The 23,933-nt window shown below is 44.5% G+C and overlaps 1 protein-coding gene across 1 annotated transcript in view; it reads right to left on the bottom strand.

Annotated features, from left to right (window-relative positions):
• The window catches only part of LOC126236956 (cGMP-dependent protein kinase, isozyme 2 forms cD4/T1/T3A/T3B), a 582,919-nt gene that overhangs the window by 332,244 nt on the left and 226,742 nt on the right, over positions 1–23,933 (bottom strand). The window contains exon 2 of the mRNA XM_049946654.1: positions 15,460–15,626. Coding sequence (XP_049802611.1) covers positions 15,460–15,626 — 167 coding nt within the window. The remainder of the gene's footprint in view (positions 1–15,459; positions 15,627–23,933) is intronic.

The raw sequence follows: 23,933 nt of genomic DNA, 5'->3' as shown, positions 1-23,933 counted from the left end.
ACTTCTTACGCGTACACGTCGTTACGCACTGGTGCTATGACTGACCATAGTATAAATGTTACTCTCGGATCGTGTGGTCAGAGACGACTACGACTACTAATAGTACTGCTACTGTACATTTCATAAAGCGCAGATTTAAATTTTCCTATATTAGGAGTAGGTTGCCAGTCTTTCTATCACGCTGACGTTTTGTCTAGTTTTTAACAGGTAACGTTCTTATGCGATCCATAACCCGGCAGGTTAGCCGAGAGCGCTCATGCGCGCTGCTCCCTGGACTCGGGAGGCGCGCCGGCCCCGGATCGAATCCGCCCAGTGGATAAACGACGAGGGCCGGTGTGCCGACCGACCTGGATGTGGTTTTCAGGCGGTTTTCCACATCCCACTAGGTAAATACCGGTCTGGTCCGCACGTCCCGCCTCATTTACACGACTCGCAGACATTTAAGATACGTTCGCACTCTTTCATGATTTACACTAGACTCAGACAGCTGGGGTACAATGATTCCATCCCGGGGGGTACGGGGTGGCGGCAGGAAGGGCATTCGGCCACCTTTTCAAACTACCCTTGCCAAATCCGATTGTAACAACGCCGACCCTGCGAAAACTGCGGGACAAAGGCGTAAGCAAAAGAAGAAGCAGCTTCTTATGAGGGCCATATAACCTTCAGCAGATTTAGTATTGTGAATTATACAAACCGCTGCCTGCCGGTGTGGCCGAGCGGTTCTAGGCGCTTCAATCCGGAACCACGTGACTGCTACGGTCGCAGGTTCAAGTCCTGCCTCGGGCATGGATGTGTGTGATGTCCTTAGGTTAGTTAGGTTTAAGTAGTTCTAAGTTCTAGGGGACTGATGACCTCAGGTGTTATGTCCCATAGTGCTCAGAGCCATTTGAACCATACAAACCGCTACGTTATTACTGAATAACACGAACTGTAACTAATCTCTTAGACTTTCCTGTGGCTTATAACATAATCCTTGTATATCCGTAAATAACTCTCCATAAAGGCCTAGATAACGTGCAAGATTGGTTAGTTATCCTATATGAGCGGTCTTATTTCATTTGTAATTCGTGCAGTGCTGAATAAAAAGGTTTTCGACGCACAGTAACTACCTGATTACTTCTACCCATGGCATGAAGATTATAGTGCCTGACAGTTGCGAATTGAGCTTCTCATGATCGGTATTTTCGGAAACCATCCTGTTCCTACGGAGGTGCTCATTTTAGGCGCTGATTCACTGTTACGTTTTACTTCGCAACAGGTCTAAAATTCTTATGCATAGTTGTTGTGTTATAAGACGGGAATTCTTCGCATAAATTCTGCCATATTTTCTATAGACGGTTATGACCAATACCTTTCTTCCGATCGCAGAGAACAGTTCGAACAAGGGATCTCCGTTGAATCATAATTAATAGTAGAGAGACAGGCGCTATCAGGGCCTTTGTCTTGTTAAAAGGTTTTATACAAGAGATCATCAATGTGTGGGTGACTTGCCGCCGAACGAGGTTGTTAACAGGGAAAACATGAGGCGACAAATCCTTGTTGGTGTCGCTATTACATTAGCTAGCAACCGGAAGGTTGCGGTAAAAGGTTTCAAAATTGGACGCGTCCCAGAATGAGACTTGAACGAGGAAAACACACGTATAGGATGTCGGAAGAGGAAAACGTATTGGCAGAGCGAAATCCGGTAACATAATCTGTCCCTTTGTTATAATCTGAAGGATATGACGCGCTTGTTTCCCACAAGGATGGAACAGTTCTAGTCGAAATTTCAACAGACCTAAATTCTACACCGTTTTAAGGACCTTTCATATTTGCGGGCTGCCGAGAATGATGTGTATGTGTATGCATACGAAGTCTTGCTTCGCTGTTGGAGGAAGAAAAGGTGGCCATATGGGCTCCCTCATGAATAAAAACACATCACCACTCGTCAAAAATCTCAGGGGAATTTTACAAAGTTTTAAATATCTATTTTTAACAAATGTATGTTGTAGAAATAGTGGGACTGGAAAGGGACCATACTGTACGAAATGTGGTCAGCAGGTGTCACGAATCAATATAATAAATCAAAGGATTTAAGTGTTAAGTCATTTGTCCACAAAACAGTCGGCATTAAAAGATTCCCACTGATCGAATCATGTTATGCGCTAATTACCGACCCACTTAGACTTCCACAGGGAATTTCTTTAAATTTGAACAATGTGCCACTTTAAGGTTAGACATAAGTCACAGGTAGCGTAAATTCATGTTTTTACTGCCAAACTAGGCAATTTAAAGTTTGCAATGCATTGCTAAACGCCACGCAATTCCACTGGCAGCCCTATCAAAAGTATCTAGAGTGCCCAAATCACCAAGTATTCTCTTTGCAATTAACTCCTACGCGTCTGTTGTCCTCGTTGTCTGATACTCTGTACCTGTGGAGTTGGCAATTCGCTTAACGCAGACCACAGACATCACACTGTACATATGAAATGTAGGAGACATTGGATAAGACATTTACTGTCGGCAGGGTGTAATAGCTTCATATGCAAAATAAGTAATAGCCCTATTTTGTTGAAAATGGCTCACTGTCTTAAGCAAAGCACTCCGTCTTCAGGCCACAAGTGACCCATCGGGATCATCCGACCGCCGTGTCATCCTCAGTTGAGGATGCGGATAGGAGGGGCGTGTGGTCAGCACACCGCTCTCCCGGTCGTTATTCTTGTGGATTGGCAGGAGCCAATCCACGGGGTTTGGAGGAAGCCGAAAGGCACGCGTTTAGCTCACGCAGGCTGGCGTGAGGTCTGGAACAGGACACGGTTATTATAGTAGCAAAAATAGTACGTAGCTTCTGGAATACTTAACTTTAATCCATAATTGGTGAACATCGGTCTGACGGTACATGCATCACAAGATCAATAGCAATTGATAATGGCGCCTTGCTAGGTCGTAGCAATTGACGTAGCTGAAGGCTATGCTAACTTTCGTCTCGGCAAATGAGAGCGTAATTTGTCAGTGAACCATCGCTAGCAAAGTCGGCTGTACAACTGGGGCGAGTGCTAGGACGTCTCTCTAGACCTGCCGTGTGGCGGCGCTCGGTCTGCAATCACTGACAGTGGCGACACGCGGGTCCGACGTATACTAACGGACCGCGGCCGATTTAAAGGCTACCACCTAGCAAGTGTGGTGTCTGGCGGTGACACCACATTTATGATGGTTTTCTGTGATGGGAGCCGCTACTGTTCGGTCGAGCGGTTCTCGATTGGCATCACGAGGCTGAGTGCACCCCGAAAAATGGCAACACCGCATGGCGGCCTGGATGGTCACCCATCCAAGTGCCGGCCACGCCCGACAGCGCTTAACTTCGATGACCTCACGAGAACTGGTGTATCCACTGCGGCAAGCCCATTGCCTCACTGTCTTAATGTCATTAAATAAATTACTTTTATTTCTAAACGGACAAAATCTAGTATTGTCAAGTTCAGACAAGATACAGTTGCCATTTTGACGGAGCGAGGTAGAGTAGTGGTTAAGTCAGTGTTCGAATTTCATAGGATCGGATTCAGAGCTACTGTCTAGTTCGTTGCAGAGAGGACATCAGTTAATCCTCGCACTTGCAAAGCCAGCCCTCAACGATGCGAACTGTGTAAATGTAGCATCAACATGGGGAAAATATTACCACGGGACTGGCCTGATCAGCCAATGTGGCCATATAATCCTTGACAGTAATACGACATTCTGGCAGAGTAACCATCGAGGCCCATGAAACACCGCAGTATGGATGTCGATGTCATCATCAAACCCCCCGTTATATTTCACTGTTGACAGGAAGCAGTCTGCATCGTAGACTTGAGACGCTATACGTCAGGCAAGCTCTGCCACAAGTTGTCAACAGTGTGAAAAGAAGACTCGAATCCGACTAAATGACTTTCTTCCATTGCTCCGAAGTCCAGGTATTACGGCTTTGAAACCAGGTTTTCCTGCTACTGGCATTTGCATCAATGATGAGGGTGTTTGAAATTCCAGCTAGCCCTTCACTTCCCAGCTTATGGAGCTCCCTTCATGTTGATTTGGTGTTCGCTGCCGGCCGCTGTGGTCGAGAGGTTCTAGGCGCTTCAGTCCGGAACCGCGCGACTGCGACGGTCGCGAGGTTCGAATCCTGCCTCGGGCATGGATGTGTGTGATGTCCTTAGGTTAGTTAGGTTTAAGTAGTTCTACGTTCTAGGGGACTGATGACTTCAGATGTTAAGTCCCATAGTGCTCAGAGCCATTTGAACCATTTGGTGTTCGCTAGTGCGACATTCAGTTCTGCGCCGATTTGCAGCTGCCCCTCATTTATCGTCACAATTCTCTTCAATGACTGTATTTCACGACCACTCAACACACACTTCCGTCCTCGTTGTGACATAGCAGACGACGTTTTCCCGATTTCCCTGTATCCGGCATAAATTTTCGATTCGGTGCCTCTTGAAACGCCAAACACTTCGGCTACGTTGGTCAGGAAAGCACGCAGCTTACGAGCACCAAAAATTTGCCGACGTTCGATTTCACTTAGCTCCGCCATAACGAACTAACAACTACACAGAACACTGTTCTGACCACGAAAGACACTTAAATTTGTTGAGGGAATTGCACAAGTACCGTTTGTGGTCAAACACAACAGTGCCACCTGCAAGCATGGCTAGCATCTGCATTTATGTTCAAGTATGCATTTATGTTCAAGCATGCATTTCTCGCAATGTTTCAGTATTTTTGTCCAACCCCTATTGTTGGACTTCTTTAGGGCATTTAACCCCTTAGCTTACAATGTCGTGTGAGAGACGTAGCGTGCCGACTTGGCCAAACATCACCTAGACGTATCAGAGACGTGGTACGTTTACCGCGCCGAACAAGCGCATGTCGTGTGCGAGACGTCGTCGGTCGGCCGCGCCAAATGTAAACCGAACATCCCTGACACGTTGTGGAGTTGATCGAGTACACGCGGCATATACGAAGTGTTCTTCGCCGCATTAGAACCTGCTGACATTACAAAAATGCTTTCACAGTATTCCCGACGCGTAGCTTGACGAGGAAACAATGATTTTGCAGGATATTTTGACAGCGGCAGTGACAGTGGTAGCGACGTTTTACCCCCTGTACGAAAACGGTGTAAGCGGCTGGTGATTGAAGATGATACTGACGAAGAAATGCAAACATACCAGCAACAATCAGAGTCGTAGATGTGGCAAAAGGAAGACAATGAACCAACAATCTGGACGTATACGGAAATTCCCGGAATAAAGGAAGCAGCTTTACAGCACGTGAGTACAAGCATAAGAGAATTAGACGTTTTCTATGTAATATTTAACAGTACATTTTGGGAAAACATCGTAACTGAGACGAGTAGATATGCATAAGTCGTACTCAACAATGAAAAGAAGGGACGAAAAATAGACCAAAAATGGTCTCCTATCGGCTGTAACGAAATGAAAATATACATTGCGCTATGTATAATCGTGGCTGAAGTAAGGAAACCGTCGATTCAGATGTATTGGTCTAGGAGGGCCGTTATAGAAACGCCAATATTTAGGAAGACGATGACATTCAGGAGATTTCTGCACATAAGTAGATTTCTGCATCTAGCGAATAACAGTTTAGCCAACAACATAGATAAGCTGTACAAACTAAGGCCAGTCATAGATATGTTCAATCAAAAAGTTAAGGAAATTTACACAATGCAAGAGAATATTGCCATTGATGAATCATTAATTAAATATAAGGGGCGCTTATCCTACAAACAATTTAACCCATCAAAAAGAGCAAGGTTTAGTACTAAAATTTATAAATTGTGAGAGTCAAGTTCAGGATACTGCTATGATTTTAAGATATACACGTGACAAACGTGATGCTAGTGGCAGTGCCTCTGAAAGTGTAGTTCTAGAACTATCACAGTCATTACACGAAGGGCATAGCCTATATTTAGATAACTGGTTTTCTTCACCGAAACTTTTCAGAACTCTCCTCACCAATACAACTAGTGTGATTGGAACAGGGCGCTCAAACAGAAAAAATATGCCCACAGACTTCCTGAAGGCAAAAATAAAGAAGGGAGAATATACAGTGAGGAGTTGTAATAGAATATTGGCACTAAAATGGAAAGAAAAACGACACGTTTAAACGCTTTCCACAAAACATTCAACAGCAGAAATGATTGTCACAGACACACCTCTCTGCAATGAGTCGTGGAAAACGAAATGTGTCGGGAATACAATAGAGGCATGATTAGAATTGATGGCCAAGATCAGATGCTCGCATTCTTCCCTGTGATGAGAAAATGTATGAAAGGATACCGTAAGATATTCTTTTACCTATTTGATGTTGCTTTATTTAACACGTACAATTTCTATTACAAAATACATTGCGGCAAACGACAGAGCTAGGCAGAATATAGGATTCACACTGCAGAATCATTGTTGAAAACTGCACCTTTATCGGAATATAATCGGAAGGGACGATTAGCATCCGGCGATATACAACAAAGACTACACGCGCAACATTGGGCACATTTTCCCAAACATATTGATCCAATATCAAAAGTAAATCCTGCGAGAGCTTGTGTAATGTGCAGAGAGCATAAACGACGCATCCAAACAACGTAGGAATGCAAAAAGTGCAAGGTTGCATTACATGTGCCAGATTGTTTTGAACGATATCATACAATCGAAGAGTATTAAATTCGTGTACATGTCATGGTGAAAAAAATGGTTCAAATGGCTCTGAGCACTATGGGACTTAACATCTGAGGTCATCAATCCCCTAGAACTTAGAAGTACTTAAACCTAACTAACCTAAGGACATCACACACATCCACGCCCGAGGCAGGATTCGAACCTGCGACCGTAGCGGTCGCGCGGTTCCAGACTGCAGCGACTAGAACCGCTCGGCCACACTGGACGGCGTCATTGTGAAGACGTTGCGTTTGAAAATATGTTAGCCAACGTACTAACGTAACATGTCCCAGAATGTTTTGAACAAAATATTATACAGTCTTAGATCATTGCATTGTTGTGAATATTATTATTAAGATGTATTTCACTAATGTATGTTTGCTTATAAAGGGAAATAAAACGTTTGTGAATATATCGTTGCGTTTGAGACGATGAATGTTTCGTTTCCAATGGGCAACTAATCGTCATTATTTATGATACCTGTAGAAACGTCACGTTACTGGTATCTCACACACGTACTTACAAATCCCGAGGGCGTCTGCACGACTTCGGACGCCACGAGGCGTAGTGCACCGCAGCCTTAGCGTGTGTAAGCGCTGGGAATCGTAAGGCGCATCCGTACCTTGCAGCCACTTACGGCTCACGCTAACGGAACTTAAATCGTAAGGCAAAGGGTTAATCATTGACAATGGAATAATGAGAAAGTTAAACCACTCTCGCGGGTCAAAGAGAGACACTGGCCTTCATTTGTGTTGATTTGGCAGAGTAGCAGTGCAAACAGTTATCCGAGTCTGCTAATAAACGTCTCCAATCAAATCCACGGAGCAGCTAGTCGCGTAATTAGTCTCGCACTGACATCGCCAAGACTACGCGGACTGTGGCCACGATCACGAGCGTGTCTCCTTGCGACACCACGGAAGCCCCAAGAACGAACGAAGGGAACGTGTCAGCACTGTAGTGTCTTTGGTGCTTTAAGGGGAGCTTTACTATCTTTGGCCCGAAAAAAGTATGTTCTTTGGGAATTTTTTTATCGGGATGTGTTATAGATATCAATGTCAAATTTGGTCAAAATTTTTATTGATATTTCCTCTATAAATTGGAGTTTTTCGACCAGAAATGTCGACGAGCAAAGGCGGAAGTGCCGTCGGAACGAAATAAAATTTCGATGTAAACCTCCACGCGCGGTATGTCACAGGTGACCCAGCTCGTCTGAAATCAAAACTGAGTTGACGTTAGCGAAGTATATAAGATTCTATAGGAGTTGCACCTCGCCTAAGTTATTTGGACCATAGGAAACAAAATGGCGGCTATTTGAAAAAATAGGGTTTTTTCATCGATTTTTCGACTTCGTCGGCCAAGTAAAAATATTTATAGTTGATAGATTGGAATAGAAGTGGTATAACTTCTAGACAATCTAGTTAGCTTCGTCGGAAACAAAGAATCATGCCAATCGGTTCAGTAGATTTGAAGTTTCAATACCGCGCGATAAAAAAAAATCTTCATTTCGAGAAAAACGCGTTTGAAGTTTTGACTACATATAAATGCAATATTTTGCAACGTACGTTCAATCTGATATTCCGGGTCCACAACCTAGTTCTTCCTCTTCTTCATAGAGGGCGTTCTGCTCGATCTGGGCCATCCTGCGCTGCTCCAGAGCAGCTCGTACGGACGGTGACAAGCGGTTTCCGGCCGCTTGAAGCCGGTGGTCGTCCGAATGCTTGCCGAACTGTGTCGAATGGAGTCCCAGGGTGTCGTCCATCGTTGTGATTGTCTTCAGAATTGCTGAATACCCTTCATTAAAGCTGCTCACTGCCAGGGAAGTCGCAGTCTCCACCGTCTTCGCACCAGAATGCAAGTGCTTGGGAGCTAACTTCCAAACACACGCGTTCAAACTTTCATCTGAATTTTGTGTGTTTCCTCCCAAACACCGGTACAATAACTCGTCCTCCGAAAGAAAAAAACTGGTGCGTGAAAAAGGCCAATTTCAGGCAGGTGCATTTTTTTTGTTCAACCGCGAATAACAAACATTTTCTTTCCGTATTCGGAAAAACCGTTTCAGGGGTCGGTTCTAAACACTTTTACGGAACCAAAAATGCAGTTAAAAAATCGATGTTTTGAAACAAAAGATAGTAAACCTCTCCTTAACAGCATATTGTGCAGTGACGGGACCGACTTGCACAAATAAGCAGAATGGCCCACTAGCGTTTGGCATCGCCCGAAACGACGGCAGCCAGCGCGTGTGGCGAGTTTTGCCCGCTTCCTGCGTCCGTATCGTATCAGCAGCCGCGCCACGCTTCCTGCCAACAGCGGCGGCGGCGCTGCCCACGCGAACGCTTTCCGCCAGCCACAGCGTCTCCACACGTGTCGCGCACTGCCACAAGTTCTACGGGCAACACGTAGGTCACAACTTAAACCAGACGGGGACAGATTAAATAAAAAACCCTTTCCAGGACTACAGCCTTCCTGGAGAACCTACGCCCTCTGCGCATCCACCGAAACAAAATTCTCTCACCATATTCCTTCATTCTTCGTATCTCATCTGTGGATGGCTCTTTCCCTGTTGTTTACCACGTGTTCGGACATCCTATATAACAGGCCGTTTTAACATTCTATTCGGCATATTTTCGTTCCGTTAAGTAGCGTCTCATACTGTGTATGGTGGGGGTACTTTGCGCATCGTTTCTTTGCTGTTCCATTCGCGAGTGGTTTGCGGGAGAACAATTGTTGGTAAGCCTCCGTGTGGGTTACAATTTCTCTGATCTTTTTATGAAATACACCGACGCACCACGAAGGAATTATCCGAACGGAACATAAATCGGTAGATGTGATGCGTATCTACAGACAAATAAACGATCAAATTGGATTATTTATTCAAGAGAAAGAGCTTCACAAATTGAGCAAGTCAGTAATGCATTAGTCCACCTCTGACCCTTATGCAAGCAGTTACACGGCTTGGCACCGACTGATAAAGAGTTGTTGGAAATCATCGCTGGTCTACGGGGCTCAATTCGAAGCGAGACTCGTCAGTGAAGACACTTCAACTCCAGTGAATGAGATTCCAGGCCGAAGACGTGTCTGCAAATGCTTCGGACAGCGGCGGGAAGCCAACCCGAGTGTTGCCCGCGCGTATTACTCGACAACCAGGTGTGATGCTGTGGGCTACCACTTACTTTCATATCAGGACCCCTTCGGTTGTCATCCGCGGCACCACTACTGCAAAGCGGTATGTCGACAGTATTCTGCGCCCTGTTCTGTAGCCATACGTGGCAAGCCACCCTGGGCTTACATTTCAGCAAGATGACGCCCACCCGCACACGGCAGAGTTTCTATTGCTTGTCTCCGTGCCTGTCAAACGCTACAATGGCCAGAAAGGTAGCCGGGTCTCTCCCGTACTAAGAACGTTTGGACCATTATGGGTAGGGCCCTTCAACCATATACCGATTTCCGTCCCATTCGGATAATTATTACGTGGTGCGTCTTTTGTCTTAGATCGTATCTAGCACGAACCAATACACTGCATGACTTCTAAGAGAATACGTTCTCTAAATTTAAACGGTAAACCACCCCGTCATAATGGACGCCTCTCTCTAGCAGTGTCCGTCACTGGATTGTGTTGAGCATCTCCGAGACGGTTTCGCGCTTACTAAATGAACATGTAACGAAACGCGCTGCTCTTCTTTGGATCTTCGCTATTTCCTCTATCAGTCCTATCAAGTAATTGTTCCAGACTGACGAGCAATATTCAAGTAAATTTTCTTCAGCTGCGAAGATACTATTGTGAGCAGAAGCCTACTTAACCACCCACTATGGAACCAATGAGCTGAATTCAGTAAACGAATAATGAATTTTCATACATGACAGAGTAACTGATTTATTGGTTTGATCAGTAACGAACCATGTATTTCTGTCGATATACCCAGGCATTCTGAAGAAAAGCGATAATGTTTGTTTCTGGGGAATCGTCGCAGCAATTTTGCTTGTGAGAATGACATCGTTCAAACCACGAGATGTGTATGTTGATATCCAGTAAGCGTGCTGACGACCATGGTGTTGAATGACCTAAATCAATAATAATAATGATATCAAGTTCGCTAGACACGATAGATTGCCCGAAGAGCATACCGCTCACTACCCCCCAGGACTTTTTAGTTGCCGGCCACTGTGGCCGAGCGGTTCTAGGCGCTACAGTCTGGAACCGCGCGACCGCTCCGGTCGCAGGTTCAAATCCTCCCTCGGGCATGGATGTGTGTGATGTCTTTAGGTTAGTTAGGTGTATTTTTTTTTTTTTTTTTTTTTTTTTTAGTCAGACGTTCACTAGGCTGTCTGGGTATGTAAACTGTGTGTTCTCCCAGTGTGTCTGCGATTTCTTACATCACTTCCAAATGTTCGTATAGTAGCATAAGAACAGCGTCCGGATAACTCGATGGATGCCGATGTACCTGTATTACACACGCAAACAAAGTTCATACTCGGCGCGGTGGCTGATGGGAGCGACAGTAAAGGCATTTCCCATTTACAGTCGCTCTAATCAACCATCGCGCCGAGTGTCATCTTTGTTTGCGCGAACAATACCTGCATTTGCTGCTAATTTAAGACAACGAAGATTACTGCATCGTAATACGACACGCTATTTCCGCATAACTATCGCACTCCCAATATTTCATAAACGGATCTAGATATTTAAACAGGAAAAAAATGGTAGAGTATATTGCGGGGGGAATAATAATGCACACCCCCGTGATGTTTGTGATTGTAAAAGGAGCTGTAAAAAATTGATATTACAATGCTTGTTAACGATTACAACGAATGTGCTTTCAACAAATAGCCGGGGAATCGTTTGCGTTACGCCCGATATGCATCGTTACGTGGCAGTACATATGAAACTAAGGTATAGCGTCAGATTTCTGTTTCTCATTTCAAACTTTTCCCTACCATTTTTTTTTTTCGAGAAGCGCCACTGCAGATTTCGAATTCTATCAAAAAGCACCAGACTACTTATAAATAACCAGGTTTTGTGCTGTTTCAATCTCTCTCTCAGTCTCTCTCGGCGTAATAACTCCTTCAAATGTTCTCGCAAATTCCGTTACATTGTCGGTATGAAAACTGGCACAATATTTTAACTAGGTAGATGCTCGTCGTTTTCAGGAGCAGAGCCGACAAGCTGATTCGCTGGAAAAGCGCAGGCATCAGAATGCTCCCCACTATTTCGTCAGTAGAGATGAGTAGTTACCTCTATGATATATTGTGCCGTTTCCACAACATCGTCCGACGCAACGTCCGAGAACCTTTCGCTCAAAAAATATTGTTTCAAGATGAGATTTACAACCGATGTAGCAGAACTCCACCCCACCATATTTGCGAGTTATCACTTATTGAAAAAGCTGTTTGCATATATGGAATAGATTATGACACAATCGGCACGTTCCGTGGAACGTACCATATATTGTAGTAAATACAAATAAGTAAATATTGAATGTCCAACTATTTGTGCATCATCCCCTTTCTCAGGTTTACTTTGAGCTGTCGCTGACAAAATGAAAATCAATACGTGCAGGAGAAATGATCCTAATACATGATTAATTACCTGCAGTTATATTCAGAGTTTTCCTCTGTTTCTAAATTTATTGGGATGGTATTCTTTTCCACTATAAGTAGTAGGTACTTCAATTTAAATCATTAAACTGATGAAGATGCAAAACGTAAAAAGTTTTGTAACCCATGTCCACTAATCAGAATTCATCGACAAGCATTCTGTTTCTGTACTTAGCCATGATGGCAGTCAGCTCTTGAATTATTTCTCAAACCTCAAGTTTTTCTTTGTGTAAGCATGCGATTCCGGTGCGTAAGTTCAAGATGTCAGTCTGCGACAAAGGCTAACGGCCTGACTCCATTATTGCGTTTCTGGCAGTGAAGTCTACAATGACGAAAAAATGGTAATAGATTATTTTCTGAATCCAAAGAAAAAGGCGTCACTCTGTGTCGTTACCACTACCACAATACGTCTTTCCGCCCTCGCCCCCCCCCTCCCCCTCTTTCCTTCCTCCTTACGCACTGGACTAGTTGGGTTCAATTTGAAATAACATGGAAGTTCATGATAACCGCAGAGAAACATGACAAAAATAAAAGAAGCTTGGCGTCTTTCGCGGCGAGTTGAACTAATATAAAGATCTCTCTGGTTTACAGCCGAGTGAGTTCGTCGAAATGGCGCGAAGCGAAACTTAATGGCACAAGGATGCGTTAGTGTGTTACGTTAGCTCTGTCGGACTGTTGGTTCGAAAACGACCACTGTAATCGATTTTCGTAAATGTTCGTAAGACGTGGGAAAATAATGAGGGATGATCTCTCTCCTCTTTCCGCAGTGTAGAATGTCCAACGTGACTCTGGATTCAGACAAGTATGGCATTTAATCGTGAGCTTTGGCGCACAGTTTGTGTTCAGAATCCATCCACCCACGCCTCTCTTCCCTTCCCCCGGCGATTAACACTCACGGTAATTTCTTGCAACACCAGATTCTAATGTGTTGCTTCTTGATCCATCACTATCGCACTGGCACACGTACAATGTTCAGCCAAGTGAAAAATAACTCCATCTCCGAATGTCCCTTTTTTCCAGTATTTCAGGGATAGCGATCTGTTTCACTCGAGCTTTCATCAGGCTGTCCAGAGAATTCTACACGCCAAGTTCCTAGCGATACGAGGGACATCCTCTGTATTCTCAGGTCTTCCAGTCGATTACCAATTTTCCTAGTCCATCTCAACAGTGTAGTATATACACCGGTGTGCGAAATTTAAGGACGAAAGTAGAAATGTAAGGACGAAAGTAACTTTCGGATAATATGTCAGTGCCAAATAACATATCTCGACGAAACTTGCTGCAGTATAGTGCAGAAGGTAACTGAAAGAAATACACAATGAGACGAACAGAAATGACACTGTTATTCAGAGGCAATAATTACCATGAAGCCAACGCGATTAATAACGACCCCTGAACGTTACAAAAGCCAGGACGTGGTTCTTACTAGAGTGTATGATCACCAAGGTCGGCAACGCTTGCTCTACAACGTGCTCCCACGGCGGCCACTAAGTCGGTAAGGAGTTCTCTTGCTGGTCGTTCCATTCCTCCACAAGCGCGATTGAAAGCTAATGGGTGGTCGGTGGTGGATTTGGACGTGCCGCAGTACGTGCCCCCAACGTACTCCGCGCGTTCACAATGCCGTTCTTTCTACGTATGGTGCAAGTTTCACAGAGCTCCGTTATTTGGCAGTGACGTATCATGCGAAAGTTACTTTCGTCCATACGTTTTGAAGGCCAGTGTACTTACGCGTGACAAATACTGGTCTACTGCGATGGCCTGCTCCAGCGATTTCGAGAAATGAAGATCCAAGGGTGTACCAACATGCTGACTGCAATACGAGAGCGCCAGCCGTCGAGAAGCTGCGTTTCCACAACCGGCCCGAGTCTGCGTCCACTGCGTTCGATTTTCGATCAGGAATGAAGAATATTACTAGTGATAATGACACTGGTACAGTGATGTTGAGGCATATGAAGGAATCGTGAAAAAATAAACATTTAATTGTGGATAAATTCATGCGCGTATTAAACAGTTGTGTGCATGAAATAAGTAAACTTCTTGTACTACGTTGTCATTGGTAGGCTGCCAAGAGTTGCTGTGGTGACTATCATAAAATACTGCAAATTGTAGTACAGGTTTGCGTCACACACATTTTATGAATGTCACTTTCTGAATGCTTATTTTGTTTTTAATTATGAGAACGGAAAACATGCCTCTTTAGCTTTTAATAGAAGACCTGTATTACACTTCGCTAAGTATATATCACTGTGTCTGTCATTACTATTATCGTTACCTTCCGAGTAAAACGAGTCGTCGGAGCGATGCAAGTGTTTGCTGGAAAATTTGGAAAATAAATTACGAGACTCGAATGTGGTACTGACCGACTTAAAGTCTGCCGCTTCAGTCATCTGCGCTGAAGCAGCTGGTGCGCTCGAATTATATTCAATAGGCCTGTAAAACTCTGAACCTCGATTCCTCGAAAACACTTGCCAAGCGCGTCGTACTAGAGCACCATTTATTACATCTAAGAATGTACAGGGTGTTTATAAATGAATATCGGGATTTTAACGCTTTATAATATTTATTACATTAAACTTACAGTTATAAATGATATGTCAAATGAAAGAGCAACTCAAACAGTTTTACCAAGAACCTTACAAACGTTCAATGTGAGCACCATTTGTCACACGGCACACAATTAGTCTATAGCCCAAGCGCAGGGCAGGCCGCAAGAGGCCCAATGACAGGGCTTGCTTTGCATGGCCTCCACGTTCACCCGACTTAACGCCATGCGATTTTTTCCTTTGGGGTTTCATCAAGAGAAGAAAGAATATCTATTCTCTGAAAAACTGAAACACTGCAAAATCGTCACTTCTTTTTAACTCCTCTTGTTAAAAACTGATGTGCTAGGGGAAACATATTCTGTAATTCCACTTGACTGTCGAGGTACCAGTGAAATGGCACTGAGATTCTCGAAACGTTTTACCTACACGACAGCTGAGTAACAATACTATCTGTGGGCTGAGAAACATACGTGATGAGGTTTATCCCAAGTCATACATTTTGAAACATGGGCAACTGGTGATAAAATGCGAGCAGCACAGTTGTTCCTGCAAACCGCAGAGAGAAAACAGTATCTAGTGGAGCCGCAGCAGCTTAAGGAAGACACGAAGGGCGTCTGGAGCCAGAAGCTCCCGGTACTCACCCTCCATGACGTAGACGATGCTGCCCACGTCGCCTTCCTTGATGATGAGGCTGCCCGCCGCATACTCCACGGGGTACATGCAGTCCACGATCTCGCGGATCTGCGCCATCTCCAGGTTCTTCATGAAGTCATTGTCCAGGATAGCAGCCTTGATCAGTTCCCGCGATCTGCAAAGCGAAAACAAGAGCAAACACTTTAGTGCACTGCTTACATCCATCTGGGACTTGTGTTGGCAATGTTCAGTATATGAAGGTAAACGACATCTATAAGTGAAGCAAAACCCGTTCACACTGACATATTTTCAAATCTGTCATCATTAAGACTAGTACCTTCGTCTCTGTTCTCGTCTGCGAGGGTAACTCTTAAATGTTTGCACAGTGCCGTCGTACGAACACACAGTGGTTTATTAATATAAAAATTAGCGGACGCGTCGGTCTTCGTTGCAGCCCAGTCTGATCGTAAATGTCGTGGAGGCTATAACATCTCGAGGTGGGAACTCCAAACTCGTCACCAGAATCAAAGAGCAGAATCGACGCGTACAATACCTACTGCAAGCCATGCTTGGCCGACAATTTTTTGGATGTGTAAATTGTCAAAAGACGATAGCCTGTCTCTTGTCATTCGCGATCGTGGAATTGAAGCAAAATTTGAATCTGCTGGTGATATGGCTGTGTATCATAGTTTATATATAGTAAGCATACATCTATGACCCGTAGAAGTAAGGGATGTAACGATCTTGTTGATAAATTGCGTCAGGTTTCAGTGTTGCCATATCAGTCCGCGTTGTGCTCTTATGATGCAAACAAGGCTGCGCCACTCTCCATTCGAACCAATGTAATGTGTCCTGTAATCGTTTCTTTCTTTCGTCAAGGACAAGGAGTCACATCCACTACTGACGTCAAGACTGAAAAAATCTGTGACCTGACTTTGTCTAACAGAAGAGTGATTTGATGAACCGGCAGGTCAAACGTGCATTAGCACGCTTTTCCGTACGAAATGTACATTAGTCACGGATTCCGTACGAAATTTACATTAGCCACGGTTTCCGTATGATATCATGCATAACAGGCTCAATTTTCGTAAAGTACGATTAAGATCGGTACCAAAACAAATCAATGAAAAGCGCAAGCGCAATCGTACGATAAACTGAGAATCTGTCAACAGCTACTGAACCAGCATGCTAGGAAATTAAAATGTTTTGAAGCGGATCATCAATCGAGGAGATGCATGGGTACTTCACTTTATGAATGGAAACATCCTGCAACGATGGAACAAGTGCGTTGAAAACACGATAACTATTTTAATAAAATCATCTCATTGCAAGTTCTAAGCTGTTGTAACAAATTAGAAAAATGCTGTGCAGATAGTTTTTGACTTGTCCTGGTACTTTTAAAATAGAAGCTTAGGATGACTGTTTTGACAAATGTTTTCAATTTCATGTTACCTCATGGGTTTTCGAGATATTAGTGATGTGCTGCAGGACTCTGAGACTAAATTCTGCTATTAGGGGTAGCGTTGCAAAGGGCTGTGAATTAGTATGAATACACACTGCAGTGAGGAGTGCAAGTAGATTAAATTGGGAAGTGTAGTGCGCCTAGGCAGGCACGGAGCGCAAGACTGTTGGAAGTTATACGGTCGTCTTGACGCTGCTCGAGTATCAGGAATACGTATGTGGTCGGCCATAGGAAGAGACCGAAGGAGGAGTGTGGTGCTGGATCTAGAACACTATGCCTAGTGCCCACCGCGAGAATGAATGTTTCCTGATGACGCTGAGAGCACGGGACGGGGCAAGAAAATAGAGAGAATTGGGGAATCATTTTAGCAACGAGAGTGGTAGTAAATGGGGAAATCGACTGACAAAGGGCATTTTGACAAAGGGCGCAGTTGTGACATGGCACCTGGAAACTAACATCTTGGAAATGGTATATCTGGCCACCTGCTCGCTTGCAACTGTCGTGGGGACGTACGGGAAGTGGTTGAAACACAGTGAAATCACAGGAGGCGATAGTGTTGGACGGCCATTCCACCAAATGCAATTGCTCAGTGGCGACACTATCGGCAGCCAACTCGTTTCACACAGACCAGGTGCCTCTAATTCACGTGGTCGCGTTAGCTGTGTGTAGGCACTTGGTGACACATACCTCCAGAAACCCACCAAGGACTTGTCCAATCCACGCCGCGCAGAATCGCTGCTGCATTGCGTTCCAGGGGTGCACCGGTATCTATTACGCAGAAGGCCATAATGTTTTCGCTCATCAGTGTACGAGAGTGTCAAGGTGAGAACGTAAATCATTACCTTGGGAAGAGTAATAACGGTATTTGGGAGTGGTCATGAAACGATCCACCAGCCTCTGTCGTACGTGTTGTGGAAGAACCGTAAGATGAAAGCTGAAACGTTCGCTTCAGTACACAGACATGCAGTGGCTCTCTCTTAGTCCGTTTGGAAACAGATCTTGAAAGAGGGTGACCAGACACAACAAAAGCGCTCTCCGCCGTGCACTCAGCAGCAGTGGTTTGAGGTGTATGCATTCAGATTAAGAACTGCTAACCTTCCAGCCATATTTTTGACAAACCAACAGTCAAAGTATACACCACGCTTGTCCTGAAACAAATTACCTCCAGATCATCCCAGGCAACGTCGCGATTGGTTCTCACACTGCACTAAATTTGGAGGTACGTAACGCATCTACTGCGATCGCAATCGCAATCTCTCTCTCTCTCTCTCTCTGTTTTGCTATCTACCAACCTACGTCGCGAGTACAGATATCGTAACAAGATTATATGTAGTTATGCTGGAATAATGTACGTAATAGCAGCGACGCAATCACAGTGATGATGCGGTAAGGATGTACGATGGACTCGGGTGAAACCACATCCAATCACAGCAGGAACGTACGCCTCATTCTATTCCGTTTGATAAAAAGGCGGCTCTCCAGCGACACTTCTAACCTGGCCCAATTGCGATAAATACCTTCGCACTTGATGTCTTTGTTTCTTTTTCTTCTCCTCGTTCGATGCCTCACAATACCGTTTGACACGTTTTGTCATTATTTCCCGTAACTTCGGAAACACGTGACAAGATCGCCTTACATTGTGGTAATGCTTCTGCGATTCCGTTAGCTTTATGGAAGGGCATTGAGGTCGTCGATCGTGGAAGTACTAGTACAACGGCAATCGTTGAGATGCAGGATGCGATCACTACATCACTGAAACGGTAAACCCGCGTTCCGCGGAATAACAAACAGTCCTTCAAAGTCATTGGAAGATTGCTTCTACAGGCTAAGAACAAGAGCGGTCCTCGTACCTAGGTCGTTACTCGCAGCATTGACCTACACACGCCGGAAGGATAGCAGTAAGAACATAACATTTTAGTTTACAAAATGACAAAATGCGACTTCACAGTTCACCCAATAAAAAGCCTTAAGAACATCACATAACATACCAGTGGAACAATTTTTCTTATTTACTTCAGAAGTAAGGACTGCAGGTTACTGTTAGTTCGTATGGAGAAAGAAAATCGACCGCATGCTTTTTAAAGCAAGTTCCCGCCATTTACCTTAAGCGATTTAGGGAAAGCACGCAAAATACAAATCTGGCTGGGCTGACCGGGATTGGAATCGCCATCGTCCCGAATACGAGTCCAGCGCCTTACCACTCCGCCATATTACTCGGTGTGTTTAGCTCAGCCAGGACGCACTGGGCTGCACTGGACTCGAATCTCTCTAATTTTATCATCGTGATCTTTACGCAAGATACAGGTAGGGGAAAGCAGTACATTAATTCACTGTTCTAGAAATGTACGCACTCTGAACTTCAACGGTAAACCACACCGTGATCCTGAAAGCATCTGTTACAGCGTCTGCCACTGGTGGTGTGTGAGCATGCCTGTGCCGCTTTCGCGGTCACTATAGTCGAGACGGCGATAAGAAAATTCCTGAGAGTTCGCAGGGCTGTTGACGGCTTTCAACTGCGGAGAGCTACTGCTGCGGGAGAAAACAGTGGACGTCTAGAGAGCTGTGGCAACACTGGAGCGTTGCCATAGAAACGTTAACAAAATGGCGCCACGTTGGTTTTGGCAGGTGTGCGAAGCTACCGCGCCCAGACTGCTGCATCTGTCAGGGACCAACTTACGGCGCTCGACGTAGACGAATCTGTGACGCTACGCATTGCTCTTCTTTGGATCCTCTCTACTCTCTTCTATCAATTCTAGTGCCTGGTTACCGGTCCCAGACCGGCAAGTAGTATTCAAGTGAATTTTGTAACCTACCTCCTTTGTGCGTAGGTAACCCTTCTTGAGGATTATTCGAATGAATTTCAGCCTGACAGCGGTTTTTCCTGCGATTAGATCCATGTAGTCGTTCCGTTTAAGATCGTTCCGTTTAAGATCGTTCCGTATGCATGCTACCAGATATTTAATGGCTGTGGGTGCTTCCAGCGATTGTTCGGTAATCGTTTAACCATAGAATAACGGGTATTTCCGCCTATTTGCTACAAAGCAACGGTCGATGACCTATATAATCCTTGTAAGGAGAGGTCCTGTCGTGGTGGAACAAAACTTTAGTGACCAGCGATCGTTCCGCACAATGTCAGAAGCTGCTGCTAGATGCTTAGCACCAGTCACCATTACGCAGTCATCCACCTACATTTAGGGGCGGACGGAAATGATTTACAATTGCGTTGGTATACAAATACCGGTCAAACTGTGAGTACGTCTCCCGTGATCAACTAATTCTAGCATACCACGCAGACGCTATGTGGCAGTTGTGAACATTGAATATTTGTTAAGTAGAGAAAGCTATGAACAAATGGTTCAAATGGCTCAGAGCACTATGGGACATAACATCTGAAGTCATCAGTCCCGTAGAACTTAGAACTACTTAAACCCAACTAACCTAAGGACATCACACACATCCATGCCAGAGGCAGGATTCGAACCTGCGACCGTAGCAGCAGCGCGGTTCCGGCCTTAAGCGCCTAGAACCGCTCGGCCACCGCGGCATGCTAGCTATGGACAAGATCGATGGCGACTATCATGTATAAAGAGCGATTGCATGGTTTTTGTGGAAAGAATGAGTGAAAACAGCAGATATTCGTATACGTTTAACTGCGGGGTGTGGTCAGTGAGCTCCTGGTTACGCGAAAGTTCATAGCGATCAGCAGTGGAATGGTGAGAAAAATTTATGTCACTGTAGTTCATTGTTGTGCCACACCCACCATATTCATCGGATATCGCACCTCCTGATTCTTCGATAAAATTAAGGACAGGTGGAGCAGAAGGTTCGGCAACAGCGAAGAACTGAACACGGCTGTCCGCGAGTGGGTGCGTAGTAAAGCAGCTGGGAAATTGTCGATATCAAATGGTTCTGAGCACTATGGGACTTAACTGCTGTGGTCATCAGTCCCCAAGAACTTAGAACTACTTAAACCTAACTAACCTAAGGACCTCACACACATCCATGCCCGAGGCAGGATTCGAACCTGCGACCGTAGCGGTCGCGCGGTTCCAGATTGTAGCGCCTAGAACCGCTCGGCCGCTACGACCGGCTATATCGATATCCTTACATAATATTACGATACATGTTGGCATTATTTCCCTCCCCCCCCCCCCCCCCCCGATATATCGATATCATAATGGGAATAACGAGTGTTGCTATTTTTAATTTCTATTTTTTTCAAAATTTTTGGAGTTCTTTTGAAACTGTAGTAGAACACAATTTTATTTACACTTTGTGAAGGATTCTTACTACTTGTTGAGCTTTCATTACGTCCAGTCTTTTCCTTTGACTGTATGAAAGAAGTATATGTGGCACAAAAGTAGTAGACCGAATGCAGTAGGCGGTGGCGGTGTGAATGGAAGCCGGCCGCGTTGGCCGAGCAGTTCTAGGCTCTTCAGTCCGGTACCGCGCGACTGCGACGGTCGTAGGTTCGAATCCTGCCTCGGGCATGGATGTGTGTGATGTCCTTAGGTTAGGTAGGTTTAAATATTTCTAAGTACTAGGGGACTGATGACCTCAGATGTTAAGTCCCATAGTGCTCAGAGCCATTTGAGCCATTTTGTGAATGGAAAAACAATTAACGCAACTAGTGTGCTATATCTTCACATCGGCGTTCTTCAAAAACAGTTTGCTGAAAATGATGAACAAAACTCTAAATGACAACACTGGTCTTTGCGTTAGGCGGAGACGTATGAAGGAAAACGGTGACGTGATCGGCGCTTGGCGCTACCAACAGCAACTACAATGTTTAAATTCACCACACAATTTCGATACTACAAATGCTAGGTCGCTGGCTTTGGGCTATATGAAAAACAGGGAAGTCGACATGTGATACAGACAAGTCCGATATGTGACGAAACCTAACGATGGACCCATCGGACACTTTTTATTGCTGGCCGTTATGGCCGAGCGGTTCTAGGCGCTTCAGTTAGGAACCGCGCTGGTGCTACGGTCGCAGGTTCGAATGGTGAGGCCTGGCCTGGATGTGTGTGATGTCCTTAGGTTAGTTAGGTTTAAGTAGTTCTAAGTCTAGGGGACTGAAGACATCAGATGTTAAGTCCCATAGTGCTCAGAGCCATTTGAACCATTTTTTTGACACCTTTTATTGTGCCACTTGCATGCAGTTACCTTTGTTAGCAAAGTGGCTATCGCCAAGCGTGAAGTGCATCGTTTTCCTTTCAATTCTTGCCCTAAGGCACAAAGGCAGGCGGATAGGCATGCTGCTAGGTTGTTGATGTACACAATATGTAATAATAAATCAATAATTAAATATACAGCTCTAAAACCGACAGCATGTTAACAATGTGCAGCCAATATTTTTATACACGGCGATATCATTTTCCGTAATGTATCGATAGTTTTCATTCGATATATAGAGTCGACAATTATGCACTTTTAAATATCGGTATATCGGATTCCCCATATTTTTAAAAATATCAACAGTCCTGGTGCGTAGTACCGCCAAACAAAGGTTCCGCGATCCGATAATGAAGTCACCAGGAAGGTGGTAGCGGTGTATTGATGTCGGTAGGGAGTCTGTTGAAAGACTCGACGTAGATTCATTCATGTTCATTTTCTAAATAAAGTAAAAAAAACTACTACGATAAATTATTGCCGAACGCCCCTCGTACAAGCAGCGTTCGGCGATCCGACCCCAGCGCGTAGCGGCTGGCCCCCAGGTATGTCTACTCCACTCCTCTGTACCTACCGCACGCCGGAGCTCCACCCAGGCAGACCGGTTCGCTGACCGAGCCTAACACGCCGCGCCAGCAATTTGGCTGATTTTCCACCGCAGCTACAGCTGCCAACTACAGCCTACAGCCCCTCTCCCTACCGCCCCCCCCCCCCTGTCCTTCACCTGTTGCTACTCAACACGCTGCCCACTTCCCGTCAGCCCATTTTCGATTAGAACACGCCATTCGCAGCTCGTTTCTACGGCAATCAAGTCATCATCGTGTTTTGTGTGTGTGTGTGTGAAGGATATCTGGCTTTTTATTAGTATCTTTTTTTTCTGACCGGAGGGGCACGTTTTAGAGAGAAGGCTATGTGACTCGCATCGTCGATGTTCCTTACAAAAAGTTGATTGTGCAGCCAAAACGAGTTTCCCATATACGATACACAACGGTTGTTGGAGACAGAGCAAATATGTCGTGATGATGTGGTGTAATGACGTCGGGTGGCACACCTAGTTATCGGAGACATGAAAACGGGCTGAGCTGTTTACGAAGTCTACGGTGCCTGCGCGACAGTTTTCGCCTTGACACAGAGATGTCCGTAACATCAAGAACTTTGTAACTGGTTTCCACTGTTATCTATTGGCGAAACTTTTAATTATCATTGAAGAAACAGCCACTCTCTGACTACATTTCATAAATTTTTATTATAGAGCAACTATGTTTCCGGTTGCAAGTCTCTTACGCGTAAACCGGAAAACCCACACTGGCTAGATTTAATGAAGGGCCTTGGTTCTGATATGTTTGTTGTACATACGGTTACTGCTACAGGTGATTTAGAAATTAAGAAACTAGTTTATTCAGCAATTTCCATTCACTAATGAGTTGTAGAATTATTTTCTGGAGAAATTCAAGTTACTGGGATAGTATTTTCCGAATGTACATATGTTCATTAATGTCCTTTGTCAGTACCAATTTTTTATCCACAAAAATAGAGAAGAGAGTGAATATGACACTAGAACCAAACTTTGTAAAGATTTCAAAGGATGAAGTTAATACAGAAAGTAGTCGTATTCATGGGCGCACACGTATTCAACAATCTGCCAGACCACATTAAGTGTGATGTAGATAATGTAGTGGAGCTAAAATCTGATTTAAGGAACTTTTTATTGTGCAACTTCTGCTTCGTTGAAGAGCATCAACACAGAAACTCCAAAATATAAATTAATCTAAAACTTAAAATTTAAAATTAGCACTGCAATACAGTAATGTAATATCATTTCACTGTATTACATTTAAATTTAAC

This window comes from Schistocerca nitens, chromosome 2, assembly GCF_023898315.1.
Source record: "Schistocerca nitens isolate TAMUIC-IGC-003100 chromosome 2, iqSchNite1.1, whole genome shotgun sequence".
Taxonomy (NCBI): Eukaryota; Metazoa; Arthropoda; class Insecta; order Orthoptera; family Acrididae; genus Schistocerca; species Schistocerca nitens.
The sequence above is the reverse complement of the archived record's forward strand: the minus strand, read 5'-3'. Positions and strand labels throughout refer to the sequence as shown.